This window comes from Phlebotomus argentipes, unplaced genomic scaffold (assembly GCF_947086385.1).
Source record: "Phlebotomus argentipes unplaced genomic scaffold, Phlebotomus argentipes genome assembly contig_27, whole genome shotgun sequence".
Classification (NCBI taxonomy): Eukaryota; Metazoa; Arthropoda; class Insecta; order Diptera; family Psychodidae; genus Phlebotomus; species Phlebotomus argentipes.
In genome coordinates this window covers 1-21,344 of record NW_026776200.1, presented here as the reverse complement: position 1 = coordinate 21,344, position 21,344 = coordinate 1, and the positions used below count along the sequence as shown (strand labels likewise).

The window sequence follows — 21,344 nt, the reverse complement described above, 5'->3', positions numbered from 1 at the left end:
CGCCAGTGAAAATCTGCCAAGTTTGTTCCACTTTGTGGTGTTTCTCTCTCTCTCTCGCCCATTTCGCAATTGATTGAGTGGCTTTTGCTGGGATTTCGCTAATAGAATTCCCTTGGTTTTTTCCGTCTCCTGCAGGTGTGCGAGTGGGAAATTCGTGGTGGGAAAATGCAGGAAAAGTCATCACAGGAGCGTCACTAGTGCAACGCGAGAGAGCGAGAGAGAGAGTGAGAGCGATAGAGAGAGAGAGCCAGAGAGCACACCTGAGCGCCTCGCCAGAGACACAAAGAAGCGAGTGAAAGTCGGCCGAGAAGGTGAGACCCGGAAGACTCTCTGGGCCGTCCGGACGCCACGATGTGCGACATGTCGGCGGAGAAGTGGGTCTGCGAGTACTGCACGTACGCCAACTATCCCTCGGCCATCAAGTGCACGATGTGCAAAGGGCAGAAGCCGCTCCTCAGCGAGGACATCTTCCGGCTCAACCCCTCGCCGCCGCCGGCCGCCGCGCTCATCGAGTCCTCGGCGCTGAGTCTGTCCAACTCCAATCTCACCAGCGCCGCCGGCGGCCCGTCCACGGAGGCGCGCTGCAAGTGGCTGTGCGCCATGTGCACGTACCAGAACTGGCCCAGGGCGCAGCGCTGCACGCAGTGTCACACCAGGCGGGACGCCGACGTGCAGAACATGCAGGAGCAGCTGAAGGCGCTCAGCATCCGGCGCTCGGATCCCGATCTCATGGCCAGCAATCGCTCCAGTCCCTTCGGCTCCGCCACCAATCTCGCCGGCTCCAGGGCCAATCTGGCGGCGGCCCGCGTGAGTCCCAGTGAGGGGCGGCAGGCGCAAGCGCTGGCGCCCAAGTGGCTCTGCGTCAGCTGCACCTTCGAGAACTGGCCCAAGAGTCTCAAGTGCTCCATGTGCGGCCGCGGCAAGGAGCCGGCCAGCACGCCGACTGAACACGCGGCGCAGGCAACTCTGGCGCCCCCGCAAACGCCCCCCGGCGGCCTTCCCGCGTCGCCAGAGCGCGATCTCAGCGCCGAGGAGAACTGCGTGGCCACGAATGTGGTGAACAGTGGGAAGCGCGGCCAGGCGCGCTGTCTGGAGGCGGCGAACAACTGTGACGCACACCAGGAGCGGCGTCTGCGACAGCTGCGGCGGCAGGCAGACTGGAATTGGCTGAACGCGTGCATGGGCGTTGTGGAGAACAACATTGGCGCCGTGGAGACGTACTTGGCGTGCGGCGGCAATCCCGGACGCTCGCTCACGATCAACGAAGTGACGCTGCTGAATCGGAACTCGGCCTTCGATGTCGGCCACACGCTCATCCACCTCGCGATTCGCTTCCACCGCGAGGAGATGCTGCCGATGCTGCTGGCGCAGATCTCTGGCTCTGGGCCGGGCATCAAGCGGGTGCCGTCGTATGTGGCGCCAGATCTCGCGGCGGACATCCGCCGGCACTTTGCCGCCTTCCTGCGAATACGCAAAGGTGCTTTCAATTGTCACTACGTGAATGAACACGCGACTTTTGCACTGCCAGCTGACATTGAGGAGCTGCCGCTGGCCATTCAGGAGCAGCTCTTCGATGAGCTCCTCGATCGCGATGCCCAGAAGCAGCTGGAGAATCCACCGCCGGCGCTCAATTGGTCGCTGGAGATCACGGCGCGCCTCGGATCGCGACTGATGGTGCTGTGGAATCGCAGCGCCGGCGATTGCCTCCTGGATTCCGCCATGCAGGCCACATGGGGTGTCTTTGACCGCGACAACGTCCTCCGGCGCGCCCTCGCCGACAGTCTGCACCAGTGCGGACACTTGTGAGTGCCTCCAATGCCATAAATTGATGCCTTTTGACCCAGAAAATCTCTCTCTTCGACAGATTCTATCCGCGGTGGAAGGAGTACGAGATGATTCAGGCGTCACTGCTGCACTTCACACTCGCCGAGGCGCAGTGGGAGGAGGATTGGAACAGTCTGCTGTCGCTGGCCAGTCAGCCGGGCTCGTCGCTTGAGCAACTGCACATCTTCGCCCTGGCGCACATCCTCAGGCGGCCCATCATTGTCTATGGCGTGAAGTATGTGAAGAGTTTCCGGGGCGAAGACATCGGATATGCTCGATTCGAGGGTGAGTTTGGCTGCTGCGTGACCCAATTCTCTCCCTTCTCTGGCATGTCAAGGCTCCGCCGCAGTGTCGCACAGAGAGAGAGAGACAATGAGAGAGAGATTCTAGAGCGCGTGGAGAGTAATTGAGTGTTTCCTTTCGCCAGGACTCTATTTGCCATTCTTGTGGGAACAAAGCTTCTGCATTCGGTCACCCATCTCGCTGGGATACACACGTGGACACTTCAGTGCCCTCGTGCCGACTGAGCCCTACTCAAGGATCGACGGGGCGCGTGATGATGCGGAGGATGTGACATTTCTGCCTCTGATGGATTGCGAAATGAAACTCTTGCCAATTCACTTTCTCACAGAAGCTGAGGTGAGTCTCAAATGCCAGCACGTGTCCTTCCTTTCCCGCCGCCGTCTTCCACGTGTTTGGCCGTCGTGACGCGCATTTCGCGGTGGTGTTTAGAGGGTGTTTTACAGAGTGGTGGTTTGGGGGAGCATTATTAATACAGAAAGGGCATGAAAAGCTGTTGGAAACTGTGACGTAGTGAAATGTCTTTTTCCATGGAAACTAGAATTGAAGTTTGCTTTGAAAACTTTTACACAAATGCACAGGGAAATTTGAACAAATATCTATTAGATTATTTTGCTGTACATGAAATTATTTTCACTTTTAAACATAATTCCGCATTTTCTGTCAGTAGAAATTGCGATTCTGGTAGTTTTAGTGATGAAAACTAGCACTAAAGTCAAATATAACCTCAATTTTTCACTGAACGACTAACATTTTGTATTAAAAACTTCAGTTAAAAAGTTATTAGTTAGATTTGAGTTAGATTTCGGTTAGATTTCATGCTGAAAAACCCAAAAATAACCTCGTTTTGACTTCGATTAAACTTCTTACTCTACAAACAATTCATAAAGTCTAAAGTTCTGGGAATTATATTAGGGATTCTTTAATTATTAGAGATTTCTTTAAGGATACCTCCAAAGCTACGCATATTTATCCTTAATCTGCATGCAATTCAGTCTGTTTCATTGACATTTTCGCATTTTCTCACTCTCCACTTCGTGTGCGCTTACAGATGGGCCGGGAGGAGGCGATAATGCGACAGTGGCTGGATGTCTGCATGACGGAGGGTGGCCTGATGGTGGCGCAACAGCGACTCCACAAGCGTCCGCTGCTCGTGGCCCAAATGCTCGAGGAATGGCTGAATCACTATCGGAGAATTGCGTAATTATTCTTGAGCATAAATTGTTGTTTGTTCCGCAAGTGTAAAAGGCATTTCGCCTCTCTCTCTCTCTCTTTCTTCCTTGCAGGCAAGTTATTTCCGCACCATTTGCACGCCGACCACAACTTACCGGATATTTGAGTGACGGTGATACGGATGAGGAGTAGAAAATAGCTAAATTCATACGTTTCTTTTTTCGCGAATTGAATCTACTTGCGATGAATTACTTGTCGAAGGTGAATATATTGCTAATTATTGCAAATAATATTAAATGTAGTCACGAAAGGGGGAGAAAGAGAGAAAATTATATAAAAAGAGAAGAAGGAGGAGAAGATGTAAAATGTTGCAAAAGAATATCAATTTATTTGAACACCACTTAAAAGTTTTAACCAAATATTTAACAATAATCAATTTAAAGAGAAAAAAAGAAGAAAATGAGAAAGAGATGAATGGAAAAATTGAATAAACGAAATTATATATATTTAGATGATCAATTTGAAAATTGCTAAAAGAAATAAAAAAAAACTCTAGGTATTTGTAAAATAGTGATGAAAAGGAGAAACAAGTGTGGTAGGAAGTCCCGAAGAAGATCTTTACTTAATTCTTGCAATTTAATTAATTATATATTTTCAAAAGAAATAAAAAAAATGGGGTGAAAACATGATTCTTAAAAGGAATATATTATATGAAAAGGAAAAAAAACAACTACAAATTTGTGTGATAAATCATACCTTATAATGAATTATTTTAGGTGAAAAAGATAACAATTAAAAAAGAAGATTAAGAAAAAAAACATGGAAAGAGGCAAACACTGAATCCAAGATTATTAAGTTTTGTTTCTGGGTTTTTCGCTTTTAAAATTTTATGAATGGAGAGAATAAGAAATTTAAAAAAAGGAAAAATGTGAAACAGTACAAAGCGAATATTTGAGGAATGAAATGGAGAGAAAGAGAAGATCATAAAAAAACAATGTTATTGTGGGCTGTTAAAAGAAAATCAAGTGAAAGAGAAATATGCTGAGAATGAGAGAAAATCATTGAAAAATTGAAATCAATAAAGTAACTATGGAAAAAGCAGGGATGTTTCTTCTCAATTATGAGTTTCTTTTGCACACTTTTGATCACACGCTTCGCGTCTTTCGCGTTAATTCAATATGGCGGCGTTTTTCATTGCATCACAGACAAATGATGGCTTTGGCCTACTAAAATCGGTCAAACACTGCGGAATGTTGAGGGAGGATTTGATAAGACCATCTTTTTCTTACCTAATTTTGTAATTTTCGGTTTTTCTTGCTTAATTTCTGAGCCTCCTGGAATTAATCCAGCGCAAACCTCAAAAAAAGTGGTGAATTTTCGGAAGAGAGGCGGTTTCCGCGCTGTCGATCCCACACACCTGGCGTCGCCACTGTCGCTCGGCTGACAGCTGCGGCGGTGGAGAAGAAGAAGAAGAAAAGAAAAGTCGATCTCCAGTCGTTCGCGGTTTGTCTGCGAGGAAAAGTGTCTCTTTTTCGCGTGGAAATGTGTCCTTTCAACTGATATCCTAGTGATACCTGTCTTCTGCGTCCGCCAGTGGTGTTACTGAGTGCTAAAGTGTGACATTTTCCTGTCTGCGTGGTGGAGAAAAGTCGCTGAGAATTTTCCGAAATGGGTGAGTCCGCGCCCCGAATGGGAATTTCGTGTGCCATCTTCGGGTTTTTTTTTCTTCTCTTCTCTCTTCTGGTGTGAAAAACGGCGAAACAATGCCGGGCCGGGAGTTTTTCTCACACACAGAATTTCACACACAGACTTTCTGTGTAGTTTCACAAGTTAAGAATGCAACTGAGTGAGGAGGATTTGCTGGGGAATCCCCGGGGGTGAAAATGGGGCGCGCCAGGAGAATTTCCTCCATTGATTTTTCCTCCTGACATTTTGTGTGTGTTTCCACACACAAATTTGCTGCCTTTTCTTCTTGCCACGAACGCGCGCCTGAGACGGTGTTTATTCGCTAAATTTGCGTATAAATGCTAATGAATTAGAAAAGAAAATGCAGTCGGATTGGAGAATTTTCTCACACACACCGCCGAAGTGACATTGACTCGCTTTTAGAGCTCTCCAAGCACTCCTTCGCGATTTCGCTTCATTACATAATTTTCCATCAAAAATCCAACACTGTCGGACGCCTGGCGAGACTGTGTGGACTTGGGGGCGCCCGAGAGAGCCCCAAATGCCGCCTCTGCGCCACAAAGACTCTCTGGCGTGAGAAAGTGAAATTGGGCTCCACTTGAGTGTCTCTCTCTCTCTCTCTGTGTCTATGAATGGGCTAGGAAATGGGTGTGTTTTTCCTCCTCGAGACGCATCAAAAGCCTTCCCGGCTTTCTGTTCTCGCCGGAAAATGAGTGCTGATCGCGTGCAACTTCACATTCCTCATTGTCCTGGCACAGGAGAAAAGCCTCTGCGACTGGCGATTGCAGACTGTCAAGCGTCGTTCATTCATGCGCACAAGAAAACCTCCTCGAAGGGACCTTGAAGACACCAAATCCCTGAGATGATGATTCATTTTCTCACCCATCCGCAAGTGCACCAAGAAAAGCCACTCGCTTTCTTCATCGCGATTTTTTTCTCTCCCCATTTTAATTGTGCTTGTGAGGCGCGCGAGAGAAGAAAAATTGTGCAGTGAAACAGCGTTGAAAGTGTGGAAGAAGAAAAAAAACCAGTGCGATAAGACGTTGCGGTGAAAACGATAAAGACATTGTCCTAATAAGCACACCACACGGACAAGTCAAGTTTGTTGAAAATCCACGAGCTGAGGAGAGACTTTAATTTTAGCCCCGATACGAGGGTGATTGAATTGATAGCGGCGCGGCGGGGAAAGACAATTTGTCTCGAAAGGTTCGTTCAGGGTGGAATTTCACACTGTAATTCGGTCTTTACGACTCCCACGCAAGTGGACAGCTGTGAAGGAGTGTCGGTAATTGGACGGCTCGTAAGTTCTGCTGATGAGAGAAAAGTGACCGGCGATTCACAAGGACTCAGTTCTCAGTCACAATTCTGGATCAATTTTCACTAAAACTGAGAGATGTGTTATATGTGTTATAAAAAGTCTTTAGTATACTGGTTCACACACGTGAAAGGCAATTTTAAACGCCTTTTACTACGGTAGAAATCGGTTTAAAGTATGTTTTAAACATTAATTCTGTGCAAAATATTATTATTTTCTCTCTATCATTAATCGTGATTCCACTTCTGACACCAATACAAGAGAATAAATCAGGGAATTATGCAAAAATAGCCCTATTTTAGAACGACGTGTAAATTCCGTAATTGTATTATTTTAAAAAGATCTCCAGAAGTTCTTTTAATGTGTCAAAAGTAGATTGACAGATCGAATGCTACAGAATAACTTGCAAAGATGATTCAATCATGATTTATTTTTGCCTTAAATTCTTATTATCACGGATTAACTAAATATTAATTTGAATTTTATGAATTTTGGCAAATTTCTCTTTATCCCTATTCATGTAGAATGTTAAACATTTCTCAGTTTCAGAGATAATTGATCAAATATTCCATGTAACACATGTTATTTATGTTTCATTCATGTGAAAATTGTACCGCCAGAGGGTGTTAATAAAACATAACCTTTCGTAGTAGTTTTTCAGCGGAAAATGGTCGATTTTGCAGCTTTTTTGGCAATTCCATTTGCAAAGATCCTAACACATGTTTTAACGTCACACATCATACAGTTTGACTGGGAATGCGTCCCGAAGTCGTCTAGATTGAGTTTGAAATTAGAACTTCGATAGATTTAGCATCTCAGACGCTTTCTTAATGTTGGTTTTGCGATCGAAGGTGTCGAAGTGCCTTTAATCGGTGTGATTTTCACGAAGTTCATGCAATATTAACACCGTGGAAGGCTGTCAAACCGCAAATCTCTGATCGTTTAATTGCAAATCAATGTCGATAATTGATTTTAATTCACTGACAAATTAATTTGATGATGTGTGAGAATGAGAATTTTGGCATGTTTATGCAAAAAGTGGCACAATTTGATCGAAATGTGTAATGTTTTAAGCTTTGAGGGTCACAAAGTGCGGAGAAAATGCACCCAAAAGCTCTCATTTGCATTTTCATTCTCAGCACAATAAATGGTGTCGAATGTTTTTCTTTTTCTCCTTCACTTCACTTCTTATTTGTGTATTAGGAAAATATAATTTTAGATGACACACGTTTCAACCTTGAAGTTTTTGATCACGTCAAAATCTTCTTAATACTTCTTCAAGCACACAACTTGCAATGTGTGGATGAAAATTAATCACATGTTGTGTGAATTCTGTGAGAGATGAATTTTTCACTCTCTGTCGTGCGAATGGTGGAAAAAAGAATGTTGATTAAAATTAACGCAATGAATTTCATGTTTCCAATTATTGCTCTTGATAAATGACTGTTTAATCATCTTTTCTCCATTGAATAATCCGTCTTTCGTGATTTTATTTTAACCTGTACGGTTTTGAGATATTTATTCAATCCAGAGAACATCAAGTATTTCAGCTCAACATTAAGGAAGTTCACTGACTTATTGTTGGGGGGTTTTTTAAAAGGAGGAAAACTCTATTAAAGTGTAGAAAATAATTGGACAAATTGGAGAATTTGAAGAGAAATCTCAAGTGTGTTTTCGGGCACATATTTTCCCTCCTGGGCGGCCAGAGATTTTCACTCAGGAATATGTGTTCAATTGAATTTCTGTTTTTCCCGCACACGAAACGCCGTGACGACGACTGACCGTGACGCGATGGAGATGTTTAAGCTATTACATCATTGCTCATGTTCGGCTGCTTTCTGAGCATGATAAACCCGCGCTGAATGTGTGTTGTCTCTTCGAATGCCACGCGAGTGTTGCTGCTGAAATCGCCCTCAAATAGATAGGAAATTCGTGTGCGTGCGACCGGAGGTCATGTGGGTGGTGAATTTACAACACAGATATACAGAATGACATCCTAAATTCCTCACCCAATTCGCTCATCTTCTTGCATTTCTTGGTCTCAGGAGAAAAAAAAACCGCACAAAATGTCGACAAACTCTTTCTGTGTTGCGCAAGTTGGGAATTATGGTGAAGTTTTAGCATAAATTGTTGTCTTTTTTTTCATTCATCCTGTGTCGCCGTAATCAATTAATTCCGGAAGATGAAGTTGGAGAAGCAAGAAGCTGTGCAAGGAGATTTGTGGAGATTTACAAGCCAAGAGACAGAGAGAGAGAGAGAAGAAAATTCTATTTCTGTATTCCCACCTCACGTCGTCATAATGATTGTGGTTACGGGTCTCTTTTTTTTGTGTACAATATATGAAAAACACAGAAGAGCTTTCCCTCCGTGGCATTTTTTTGTGTTCACACACAGAATTTATTATTATTTGACGGAGAGACTCTCTTATGCACGTACACAAAATACAAGAGCCATAATGTGCATTTTACTGAGTGATTTTTAACCATTCAGAACGAACAGTTGAGTCTCGATTGACGGGTGTTTTTCGGAGGATTTTTGGATCAATTCCCACTGAAACTGAGGAATGTTAAACTGAGGAATGAGTTTTGGGCGATTGAACATTGTTTAAAAGAAGGAAAATTGTGAAATTTTCTAAGAAATGGAGAAAATCCTCGATAAAAACAATTTACTGCAAATATTGCTTGTAGACTGTTTAAAAATAACACATTCAGTCAAAAATCAGAATAGCAAATAACACTTTTGGTTAATTTTTTAACACAAGTGGTGAGATTGTTAACACAATCGCCATTTGAAGCCTTTGATGTATGATTCAGAAATCCAAAGACTATTTTAACAGCTATAACACATCTGTAACATTCCTCAGTTTAAGCTAGAATTGATACATTTACTTGAGCAATGTGAAGAATGTAAAGTTAATCACTTTGGAGAGAAATAAGATTCTTCCTAATGAGAAAGAAATGTTTTTGAAAAATTTCTACCTGATTTATAGATATGAAATAATCTCATGAAATCATCAACAGAAGTTTAATTTTAGCATCACAAGCAATAGTAATATTTCTTTATGATGGATAATGAAATGAAATGAAGTTCTTGTTCTCTTTTTCCATTTAATGATAAATGCCAATTTCACAAATATAAAACTAACAATATTAAATGGGTGCGGTGCAGAGAGAGTGAGAGAAAAGAGAGCAAAATCGATATGTTTTCACGACTATTTCGCTTGCATTTTTTGCGCAAATATATTTTTACGCAATGCCTAGTTTGGGCATGGAAATCACTTTCACGGAGAATAAATCACACACAGAGAGTGAGTTTAATTGGGCACGCATTTTATGTGGCGAAACACAGGCCAAATTGGGGGGTGTAAAATAGGCGTGAGACGCACGAGATATGTTCTTGTTTTTGGGGTTTTAGCTGTAAATATGTCAAAAATATAGATTATTTTTCATCTCGCGCGGCTTTTTCTGCTTCTCTTTGGGATGCGGTGTTTGATGGCGGAAAAGAGGTTGAGCGATGGCATTTTCAATGGATGGATGTGAGAGAAAATGAATAAAATGCGAAAGAATGGAGTGTTGGAAGAGGGAAAAAAGAGACTGACGGTGTGTGCGGTTTTAATTCAACTCTTCTCAATTGATTTACACACACTTTGTTGGTCGATTTCACTGACGACGAACTATTTTTGTTGGCATGAATTAGTCACTGGCTGGAATTATTATGGAAGTTTGTGTAGTGGATTTTTGGACAAATTGCCTGTCAACTGAAATCCTTAAGGAATTGAAGTTGTTTTATCTGTCTTTCATGAATTTGCTTGGGAATTACACAATTTTGTGGTTAAAATTGAGACATTTTGCGGGGTTTTGCGAAGAGAGAAGAGGTGAAGGAAAATGTAACGGAGAATTTGATAGAGTAAGAAAATATATTCTGAGTGGCATTTTGTCGTTGGAGAATAAATTAAGAATCATCTTGACACGATGCGGTTTCCAATTAATTAACTTCGAGACATAATACCCCAGTGACTGAATATAAAGAGAGAGAAACAGTGAATATAAAAACAGAACGAGATATTCAAGTGATGCTGATGATCTCATGCGAGTTATAACATCATAGCACTGTATCACGAATGTGAATTGACCAAGATTATGACCAAAAGTCATTTGCATAATGTTGACGAGTCGAAAAACTCTTACTTTTGCGCTTATGTTGCTCTTGTGTTTGTGTCGCTGAAGAGATTGTGGGTCAAATCCATACTCTGGTCAGATTGTGTTGGGATATAAAACAAGGCGCGCAAGGAAAAGTGAAGATATAAAAATTATTCAGACACCAATCTGAGGGGCGCTTTTTCTTGTCTTGTCTTAGCGACGACGTTGATGGAGTAAGAAATTGAGTGAGAAACTGTTGCGGTGCTAAAAGAGCCGCGCGCGCGCTCGATTTGTGGAAGCAATTTTAAATTATAATTGTTATGCTCTTTTCTTTTCTTTTCTGTACACACTCAAGACACAGAAAAGTTTGTAATTTAACTCGATGTTCACACTTTAGCGGCTTTCTTGACTGTTTTGCACACTCGTTTATTCTACTCGCAAAATTGATCCTGTGCTTTTGACCTTTTCAATGGTCTGAGAACACTTTTCTTCTATGATGAAAAGGTTAATAATGCCTTCGAATCACGTTTGCCAGACTGTCGACGACGATGATGATGGTGAAAAAATCCGCTTTTAATTGACATTCAAATTTATTGACTGTAAGGAAATTGAAGTGAAGAAGAGACGAGTTGAGGTTGTCAAGAAATCAATCACAGCTCGAGCCTTCTTTGGCAATTCAAGTGCTTCAACCTTTCTCTGTTTGTTTATTTAAATGCTGAATGATGGCGGAGAATGAAAAATTGGTGAAATACCGTGGCGAGCAGGGCACGTAGGAGGAAAATAAACATCGTAAATTTGTCGCCAAAGTGCCTTTCCTCAGTTCATTCTTCTTCATCACGTCTTGTGTGTGTGTTTCTCAGGGGAAATCATCAAAATGACGCCCAAACGGTCAAATCAAAAACCACAAAAAGTATTAAAAATTTGACTGTGTGTTTAAGCGAGTAAATCGTGCGCTTTATCGCGCTTCGGCAGTGGCTTTTGGTGAAGGAGGAAAACATATCTTAATGAGCGACAAAAATTGTAATTTTTTTCGCGGTCTATGATAAATTAAATACACATTTATTATCTTGTACTTTTGTGGGTAATTTCTTATCAGGCCTAAACACACACACACACAAGTGGGGGGGGAAATTCTCGAGTGGTTCTCGTTTTTCCTCTAACGTTTGGCGGCTTCATCGACACCTTGGGAACATACACAAAAGGGGTTGCGAATATTGAAAATGCAGTGTCAAAACGCGGTTGTTCTAGAGAACAAGAAACAGATCTTTAATCCTAATCTTCAATCGGATATTTAGGGTTTTACTTTGAAAACGTTTGAAGAAGTGGAAGAGCTTCACAGATTTTTGCTCATACGAAAATCTTGGCTTTAATGTCTTAAAAGAGTACAAAAAAATCCAGTAGTTGCTCAAGAATTGGCAGTTTTTCTTTAGTAAATCAGCAGTTTTTGCCTTCTGCACACAATTTACAGCTGAAGGATCTCTTCTTCCTCACTTGAGTCACTCATTATCATTGGTTTCTGTGTCACTCAAGATCTACAATTAGCAACCCCTTCGGGAATCACAAGCAGACTCTGTGCTTGAGGCTTTTCCGACACAGTGTGGCTATTTGATTTTGGCAGCCTGTCGCGCGGAGAATGATGGAAAATCGAAGAGCGAGAAAGAGGCAGAGCGAGGAGAGTTGCTCGATCGATGGAAATTGTCTGTGGGCTGGGTTTGATCTAAACACAGGATGTTCATAATTGACCTCGAGAGTCGTCAGTTCAAATTAGCGCGCAGTCCAGTTGGATGGATGGATGGAACGCCGCGCGTTACTCTCTCTCGTTGGGTGGATGTTAAAGAGGCCTGATTGTGTGCAATAGCGACTGTGTGTTAATAGAATTCAACAATCTCTCGTATTGTTTCAATGAGACTTGTGATCATGATGATGCCTCGAAATTCTTCTCTCTCTCTCACTCTGTTGGCTTTAGCACATATCGTAAGTGTCTTTGACTTCTTGGTCGCAGTTGAGGGAACTTGGGAAGAAGGGCATTTGATGCAATGTGTGGTTCCAATTCAATTGTCTCTTTCCACTATATATATTTTCTTGTTTGCCATTCGGATGTTTTCAACTTCCTCTTCTCATTTTCTGTCTTTGCAATTTCACCTGAAAGGCAGTTATTTCGGAACTTAACGAGCTCTATGATCTTTTTGTCTCAGGAAATTACAAGAACAAGTTGATTATGTGAGAATCAACTGTGGTTGATTTTGCTGAAGATATTTTTGAGCGATTTCTCAAATTCTATCGACAAAGAATGCGGGAAAAAGACGTGGAATTCCTATTAAGACAGTCTCTTTTTCCTTATATGGCATTTCTAGCGAAGAAGTAAATATTCTGCAGAGATCACGCAAATTACTTAATCTTCAAAGAAACTCTCCAGAATATTCTCCATGCTTGCGCTGTGTTATTTTCTCTCTCTCTCTCTCAATAGAATAGCTGTAATTGCGCAAACTTTTTTGCACACTTCCCGAGTTCAATTGTGCATAAGTTCCACTGTTCGGTTTCCCCTCTTGTTTGAGGTTTTCTCATGTGTGTTTTTTGTGTGTCTCTTGGAGAAGTGTTTGACGCGAGAGAACAATTAAAGTTGGAGAGAGAGAGAGAGAGAGAGAGAGAGAGAGAGAGAAAAAGGGTTATTGTTTGTCTAATTTGCAAAAAAAGAGCCAAAGACACACTTAACAAGTTGTGCGATTGTGAATGATATTAAGGGGAGAGCGGGGATGATCTGGAGAATCTGTTGAGTCAAATGTTGAAGAAATTTACATGAAAATTTAACTAAAAGTCAGATAATTTACATAATATGAGCCAAATTAGATTTGAAGAAGTGTTTAAACACCTCATAAAAGTCACCAATTATCGCTATGCTTATGTTTTATGTCAATAAAACATGGAAAAATAATGTAATTGCGAGAGAAGAACGTTAATTTTAGTCATAAATAAACAAATAACAAACCATGAGATGTCAAAATCTTCATTGAAAGTCAATTCAGTGGTCAAATTAACCAATAAAGCAGTGATAAATTGTTCAGAAACTCCGCCCACTCGCACGCTCCGCCCATTGACGATAGCTTTCCATGGTTTTTACGCTACAATTCATGAAAATTTGTCTACTGTTGCTCGATTTCTTGATTTTTGAATAAAAAGCTTTCAATGTCAATGTTCTGAAGTTGGAGTTTCTGTTCTCTAGAATATTTCCTTCACTCTTGTCTGGATCAATGGCTGTTTTTCTGTATTCTTTCCCTAACAATTCCCATTCTCAACTGGCGTGTTCTTTTGCATGAGGATTGTACGCAAACGGCGCTGAAGAGAGAGAGAGAGAGGCTTTTAACATTGTCTCACTGCCCTTCACACATTGCTGGATTTGTTGCACGATATTTTATTGCGCCCGGTCGCGGAGGTGCGGCGGGAAAAGGTGGCTGGAATGCGAGAAAATATATTGGACACTGGGGAGAGAGGGAGATGGAGAGCGTTCGTGCCGGAGGGGTGGAAAGGGGGTGAAGAGGGCGAATTTGTTAGTGGACGGATCGATTCCTAGTCAGACATTGAGGCGTCTTGTGTTCATTTCCGCATTCGCCAACATCGAGCGCACTTTATATCTCGCGCTCTTCTCGCATTTCAGGCTGGGATTGTAAATAAAGGCTGGAACCCAATGTCGATGGCGAGGAAGAAGAAGAGGTCACTAAATGGATCAAACACGCTGTGGGAATGTGTTGGATTCTGAGGAAATTGCAAATTACACGAGTCGCCTTGAGTTATATTCAAATAATATTAATGTCGATCGAGATATTCGATGATAATAATAATTGTTTATTTGTCCTTTAAACCAATAAGACAACACGTTTCTCTCTTCGGGTTTAATGGTGAAGGAATTTCTTCGAGTAAATCTTCTTGCAATTGCTTTTCTTGTTTATTTTCTCTCGCGCCTCTTGGACGGTTCTTTAGAAGACATTTACCAAAGAGAGAAAGAACAGTGCGCAAAGGAAAAGACGTGATTTTTAATGAGATCACGAATCAGTGAAAGAGAGTTTTTCTCTCAATTACGCGAGAGAGAGAGAGAAAAATTGAACGAGTGACCATTTGAATGATTGTTGATTGAATGCAAATGAGAAATTCCAATTCAAATTTCATTATCTCTGTATTTTCGTATTGAATTAACAAGGAGTCACAATCAAAATGAAATAGTTTTATTGACTCTTGACCTTCTTTATTTAACATAATAAACAATAATATGACGAAGCGCGCCTCGACTGGAGAAAATAAAGGCATTTGAACATAGGCAGAGCGAAAGAGAAGAAGACAATGGCGAAGATATATGAGAAAATGTCAAGGAATTTGACCGAATTTCTTCTATTGTGTGTATTTTGGCTCGTCAGCAATGCGAAGTGTATGAATTTTTATGTCTTTTGGGAGGCAAATTGAGTGTTCTTTTGGGTGTTTTCTGAGTAATTTGCTCTGTTGTTCTTCATCTTCAGCAAAATCACCTTTTCAAATTCCTTTTTGTATGTTTTGATTGGGCAAAAATACATTTTGGGAGATGTTTTTTTATTAACTGTGGAAATATTCTCATAATTTTCTTGCTCACCCTGTGTTGAGATGAAAATTAGGAGGTTTTTTTTAAAGTCTACCATTTAAAGTGTGGTTTCGTGAGGGGGTTTTTAATCTCTCCAAAATTGCGTGTTTTGCTGGAGTTTAATTAATAATTCCCAACAATATAATCTTACGATGGATTTTTGCTTACGATTGTGCTTTGCAGGGAAGACAAAGATTTACTGCGCCAAATGCCAAAAGAAGTGCTCCGGTGAGGTGTTGCGAGTGACGGACAAGTATTTCCACAAGACGTGCTTCCAGTGCACAACATGTAGCAAGAGTCTGGCCACTGGCGGCTTCTTCTCCAAGGATGGCGCGTACTTCTGCACGCTAGACTACCAGAAGCTCTACGGCACCAAGTGCGCCGCCTGCGGACAGTACGTGGAGGGCGAGGTGGTGTCCACGATGGGCAAGACATATCATCAGAAGTGCTTCGTGTGCAGCGGCTGTAAAAAGTCCTTCCAGTCCGGCAGCAAGGTGACTAAATCCTCTTTAAATTCAAGAGTCTGTTCATTCCAAGAATTTGTGCAAAATTTCACGCAATTTGTTCTGCTTTTTGGCTATTTCTTTCATGGAATGAAGTTACTTTTTATGCAAAAATTGTCTCTCTTTCCCTGCTTTTACTCACGGCTGATTGTCCGAAAGGTGACGAACACGGGAAAGGAGGTGCTCTGCGAGACGTGCGTGTCCAATCCGGCGTCCAGCAAAGTCACTGCCACTCATCAATCGCGCGCCGAGTCGCAGAAGCCGCAATCACCACAGCCATCCGCCGCGGCCAGGGAGATCACCATGAGCCCCACGCGCGCCACCGCGGCCAGTCAGCAGCAGGAAGTTCCGCGGCGCGTGAACAACTCCACGGAGTACGATCCCAATGAGTGCGCCGGCTGTGGGGATCAGCTGAAGGAGGGCCAGGCGCTCATTGCTCTCGATCGCCAGTGGCACGTGTGGTGCTTCAGGTGAGGAAATAATGGAAGAAGACTCTGTGCTTCTTCTTTCTTGTGTGAAACTGTAAAATTGCGTTCATTAAAGTCTTAATGTGAATTTTCCAATTGATTTTATTGGAATTTTCACTGAAATATGGCAAAGTTAATAGACAAATTGAAGATATTTGTTACCAAAAGTCGATTTTAAATAATCTTTGAGTACATTTTATTCAAATAAATTGTAAAAATTCAATTTTTCATACTTAAAAAATTAAAAATGCATCAAATATTAGTCTCATTGAAAGTCTAAAACTCTTTAAATTTCTTTAGTAACAGAACATATCAAGAGTTTTTCAAGTTATCGACATTTATCGACACTTATCGATACGAATCGCATGGGATTTTCTTATTTTTTAATAAAATTTTTGTGAGAAAACAGAACTGATTTGGACTAATTAGTCCTTAGACTGTTGATTTTGGCTAATTTTTCTCTAAAACTGTATTTAAAAGAGGCAATTTGTATCAATAAGTGTCGATTTAATTCACCCGTCGATTAAAGTCTGGAATTCTGTGCTGAAACTCTGCTAATTACGAATTTCGCACATGAGTTTGGCTGAACAGTGTGTGTGTGATTCAGTATTTATTCAGTGTTTGGAGAAGAAATTGCCTCCTTTATCAGTTTGTTCTCTTTCATGTCTATTTCGGTAAACTTTCTGTTGTTTTACTCCTGTATCTTGGTTCTATAGACTCTCTCTCTCCATTCATTCGGGCCTCTTTTCACTCTATTGACTTTGCTAATAATTGAATTTATTATTTATTGCGATGGAATTTGAATGATAAATACCATTTGAGAAGAGAGGCTGCTTTAGCAACAACAGAGCAAACACGATGATTGAATGTGTGTATTTTGACCCAGAAATCTCCCTCATGTTCTAATGAATCTCTTGGCGTTTCTCCCTTGGCAGGTGTAAAAGTTGCAGCGCAGTGCTAAATGGGGAGTACATGGGCAAGGATTCGGTGCCGTACTGCGAGAAGTGCTATCAGAAGTCTTTCGGCGTCAAGTGTGCCTACTGCAATCGCTACATCAGTGGCAAAGTGTTGCAGGCCGGAGACAATCATCACTTCCATCCCACGTGCGCCAGGTGCACAAAGTGTGGCGATCCGTTTGGGGATGGCGAGGAGATGTACTTGCAGGGCAGCGCCATTTGGCATCCGCGCTGCGGTCCTGGTCCAGGAGCTGACGTAGGAACTGTTCTCAACGGCACAAATGGTCACTTCACTGACACGGAGTGTGATCGGATGAGCACAAGTGCAATGAGTGAATTGCAGGTAAGGAAAATATCGTTAGTTTGTTAAGCTAGAAAGACAGAGAATCTTTTATCAGTTTTTACTCCTTGTTCTCGATGTTGTGGCATTTTATAATGATGTTTTTCAATTTTAATTTTATCTCTTTACCAAGAAATATATTTTATCAATTTAATTATAATTTTGCTATCAGCATGTTTTAATATGTTTTGCATTTTTGTGTGTTGTGTTTTTTTTTCTTTATTTTACTTTCAGTACTCTATTGGTTCACGTACGCCAAGTGGCTCACTCTTTAACACTCCGTACACGAGTAGGAAGGTTAGTATGAAGAGAGCCTTTTTCTCCTTACTTTCTGTCATCTTCTGTAGGGAAAAGTGGGGCAGCGCTGACCACGGGATTCCGTCGATCACGACGATTATTTCATATATTATAGCTTTAATCTAGAATTGGATTTGATTCAAAAGACAGAATTGACGATTTTCTTAAGCACTTGATTTATTTTCTTACAACGTTTCGGAAGATTTTCCCTCCTTCAAGCTTATTAATCAAGCACTGCTCCGCAATCATGACACGACTGACTGAATCGTGCATTTCTCCGTGTCAAATAATACAGCGAGAATCTCATCAGGAGGAGAAGGTCGCCATGACAGTGGCATTTGCGCCTTAAGTTCTCCAGGGATACCAATTGGGCAGGACTTGATTCAATAGGGAATTCGACTTACAATGGAGAATCTTTTGGGCGAATTTGGTCAGTCAATCAAATCAATTCCAGAATTGACCTCAAACTCAAATTACTGCATGGGTAATAAAAAACTAGAAGCATTCGAGGCTCTGCACATCCTCTTATCGCGACATAGAAATGTCAATAAGAAGGAAGATTGTGCTGACGTTAGAATGATCAATGCGGATCATTAAACAAAGAATGCGAACAACATTCTGGATGGGATTTTTACAGTTGTGATAAAGAGAAAACGGTGGAAAATCACTCACAGAACTTTAAAAGCAAGAGAACAGTCACTCGCAAGTTAAGCCCATCAATAATTTTTTTGATTATTGGTTATTATTGATCAAATTTTGATTATTTTTTGATTATTTCCTGAATATTTAATCAAAATTTGAATATAATTGAAAAATTGTGAATATTCAGAATATTCTGATTGAAAATAATAACTTTTTTTTATTATATTTAATTCAGATATTGATTATTTTTCAATTTTACTTAGGAAAATAATTATTTTTTGATTATTTTACTCAAATAATTGATTATTTAATTAGAGAACATTAAGTTTTCTCAAAAATCTCCTTGTGACTTGCCTCTTGTTTAAAAGTTGACGATTGTTAATCTTCACAATGATAAACTAGCATTTTCCAGTCAGTGCTGCGCCCCATTTTCCCCTAAATTGTTGCGCCAAAGAACAGAAATCCAAAGGGAAGAAACCATCATATAAGATCTGAGTTTGTTGTGTTTTACTGTGTTGTTGATAATAATTAAATGTTCTGTGCATGTTTTTCTCTTCGCAGAAAAGATTATCAGACAAATACTTATGTGAATTTTGTCTCATTTCAGTATCATCGCACAATAAGTCCGGGACTGATGTTGCGTGAATACGGTCGACATGGTTATGGGTATGAAGATATCTCACGGATCTACACGTACAGCTATTTAACGGATGAGCCGCACTATCTCAAGAAGCCCATTGATCCGTACGATAAGACGCCCGTGTCGCCGCACTTCCATCGGCCCCACTCGGCCAGCGGCGGCACGATCAGTATGCCATCGTCCAGGCCTCATTCGCGCAACAAGAGTGCCATGAAGGTGCTCGTGGATTCCATCAGAACGGAAACGCCGCGTCCCAAGAGTCCAGCAATGAACAATGAGGAGCCAATTGAGTTGTCACACTATCCGGGCGCCAAGAAGCCACCGCCGGGTGAGAAGCCGAAGATTGAGAGGGATGATTTCCCAGCACCGCCATATCCTTACACAGACCCGGAGCGAAGGCGTCGCTACTCGGACTCGTACAAGGGCGTTCCGGTGTCTGATGATGAGGACGAAACCGACGCAACGGCGGCTGCGAACAGCAAAGCGGAGTGAGTGCAGTTTTTTCAATGAATTCGCCGTGCTATTTGTGGAATTAATACATGTTTTGCGTGGTGTTTTGAGTCGTTGAGTGGCATTTCTTTTGTGTAGGCGCTGAGGGAATATTTATTGGATGTTTGTGCTCAATTTATTTGCATTTTGAAAGAGTGACTTTTTCTCTAAGACACACAAATACAAAGACTTGGGAAAATGTTAACTCATCGAATAAAATACACTTCAATGAGTGGATTTGAAAAGTGTTCGCGACATTATGATTTTTCTAAAGGTCATCAAGAGACTCATATCTCACACGCTGTATAACTTTGGGTGGTTTGATAAGATTTCACATAGGTTTTATCACGCTGAAAGTGCTGACTTTGGTCAGTTTTTGTAAATTTCCGAGTCTTATGTAATGAAAATTGTTTTGTTATTGAAGCGATTGAAGCATTAGAAGTCTAACATAATTTCCTCTTCTCTCTCAGCAGACGCTTGAAGAAGGAGGAGGAGGAGCTGGCCAAGATGAATTCTGGGATGGGGGCTGTGATTCTCAAGGACCTAAAGGAACACGCTAGACATACAAAGTGGAAGCAGCAGCACTTGGATCCGAGGAATGCTTCCAGGACTCCGTCAGCTTCCAAAGAGCCACTCTATAAATTGAGGTGATGCGATTTTTTGGATGAATTCCCACTGAAACCTGAATAAGGAAAAGCAGTCCTTGTTATTTTCACTAAAACAGTGTTAGGGAGTTTTAAAGGCTGCGTTGAAACAACTTCTGGAGGTTCAGAGATTGATTTTAGTGCCATTTGGAGCAAATGACAACAAAAACAGTTTGATTAGATCATTTTTAATTCGTGATAAACCAAAAATTATCCTTCAAAGCACTTGTTAACAGTTCTTTAACAGTTTTATTGGGAATTGCTGCATTATTTTTACAGCAATTTGTGCATAGAATTGATTCCTAATTGATGTATTTCTCTGGTGTTAGATATGAATCCCCAGTTGGTGCTTCACCATCGAGGAATCTGGATCATCCTCGACCGTTTTACGATGATGAAACGACATTTGATCGAAGTACGAGTTACCGTGGCTCAGTTGGTCGTGCAATTGGCAGTGCACCAAGTTACAATGGTAAGTTGAGAGATGAATTTACAAGTGGATTTTGTTCAAAAACTTATTTTCTCAATTCAATTATACATTAACGTAATAATATAATTTATTTTATTTGCCAAATTGACTGGAAAAATACATTAGAAAATATCTTGTAATTAGTTAGAAACATTGAGAGAGAGACGATAAAGTTTTTGATATCAATTGATAAACTCTAGCGATACACTCGTATCGATCACCGCCAAAGCCAGGATATGGTTTCAAAACATCAACCCTACCGGCATCAATGCGAAATGGTTACAGTTCTGTAAGTCAAAAAGACACTGGTTGGAAAGGCAATGAAAAAATGATTGATTGAGTTTTTCACTATCACTTCACAACTGGCTTAGAAGAAAAAAAACTAACACACATTGAAGAAAAACATCTTAATGAGAAAGAAAGAGAATTAGAATCATGGCTAGTGGTGTGTCGATACTCTGTTTGATGTCCTCCTGTTGAAAAGAGAGAAAGAAAGAAAGAATCCATTTTTAACAAGGGTTACTCAAGTGGTTTCCATTCGTAAAAATTCCATAATATTCCACAATCCATTCCTTTCTATTCCCATCTATTTTTCGAAATATTCTTTCCCTCAAAAACTAACTAGAAATTGTGTCTTCGCAATCGTCTACTTAGAGAGATATGAAGAAATTCCATATAAGAGAATTTAGCACAAGATCGTGAAGTATCGCGGGTTCGATTCTCCTTCAGTTGTGATTTTTTTTCACTTGTCTTTGCTTTTTCGTGTATTTTCCTTCATTTTATTCCTTTGTAATCGTCATTTTTCCCTCAATTTCTCCAAGAATTTATTCTGATGCTCGGAATTGTTTTTCTTTCAC

At 41.1% G+C, this 21,344-nt stretch overlaps 2 protein-coding genes across 4 annotated transcripts; both read left to right on the top strand.

The window, feature by feature from the left end:
• The first annotated feature begins 360 nt into the window (after nt 1–360).
• Nucleotides 361–4,115, top strand: LOC132264529 (ubiquitin thioesterase trabid-like). The gene is made up of 5 exons (XM_059764766.1): nt 361–1,802; nt 1,865–2,109; nt 2,252–2,463; nt 3,176–3,324; nt 3,411–4,115. The coding sequence occupies exons 1-5, from the start codon at nt 361–363 to the stop codon at nt 3,487–3,489; spliced, it is 2,127 nt and encodes a 708-aa protein (XP_059620749.1). The 3' UTR covers nt 3,490–4,115.
• Nucleotides 4,116–4,237: 122 nt separating this feature from the next.
• Nucleotides 4,238–20,964, top strand: LOC132264527 (actin-binding LIM protein 1-like). Of its 3 annotated transcripts, none has more exons than XM_059764764.1 (9): nt 4,238–4,969; nt 15,224–15,534; nt 15,703–16,013; nt 16,946–17,309; nt 17,541–17,603; nt 18,853–19,373; nt 19,848–20,021; nt 20,348–20,490; nt 20,688–20,964. In XM_059764764.1, exons 1-9 carry the CDS (start codon nt 4,966–4,968, stop codon nt 20,825–20,827), a joined length of 2,031 nt encoding a protein of 676 aa, XP_059620747.1. In that variant the 5' UTR covers nt 4,238–4,965; the 3' UTR covers nt 20,828–20,964. The 3 variants fall into 3 exon arrangements, with proteins under 3 accessions (XP_059620747.1, XP_059620746.1, XP_059620748.1); XM_059764763.1 differs by having other exon boundaries at nt 19,845–20,021; XM_059764765.1 differs by lacking the exon at nt 17,541–17,603 and having other exon boundaries at nt 19,845–20,021.
• Nucleotides 20,965–21,344: the final 380 nt, after the last annotated feature.

Bases quoted from the DNA above. Each gene is read 5' to 3' on its own strand.
- LOC132264529 (XM_059764766.1), top strand. From the start codon at position 361: ATGTCGGCGGAGAAGTGGGTCTGCGAGTACTGCACGTACGCCAACTAT. The intron at 1,803-1,864 runs GTGAGTGCCTCC...TCTCTTCGACAG, and splicing joins CTGCACCAGTGCGGACACTT to ATTCTATCCGCGGTGGAAGG. The intron at 2,464-3,175 runs GTGAGTCTCAAA...GTGCGCTTACAG, and splicing joins ACTTTCTCACAGAAGCTGAG to ATGGGCCGGGAGGAGGCGAT.
- LOC132264527 (XM_059764763.1), top strand. The intron at 17,604-18,852 runs GTTAGTATGAAG...GTCTCATTTCAG, and splicing joins CTCCGTACACGAGTAGGAAG to TATCATCGCACAATAAGTCC. The intron at 20,491-20,687 runs GTAAGTTGAGAG...GATAAACTCTAG, and splicing joins CAGTGCACCAAGTTACAATG to CGATACACTCGTATCGATCA.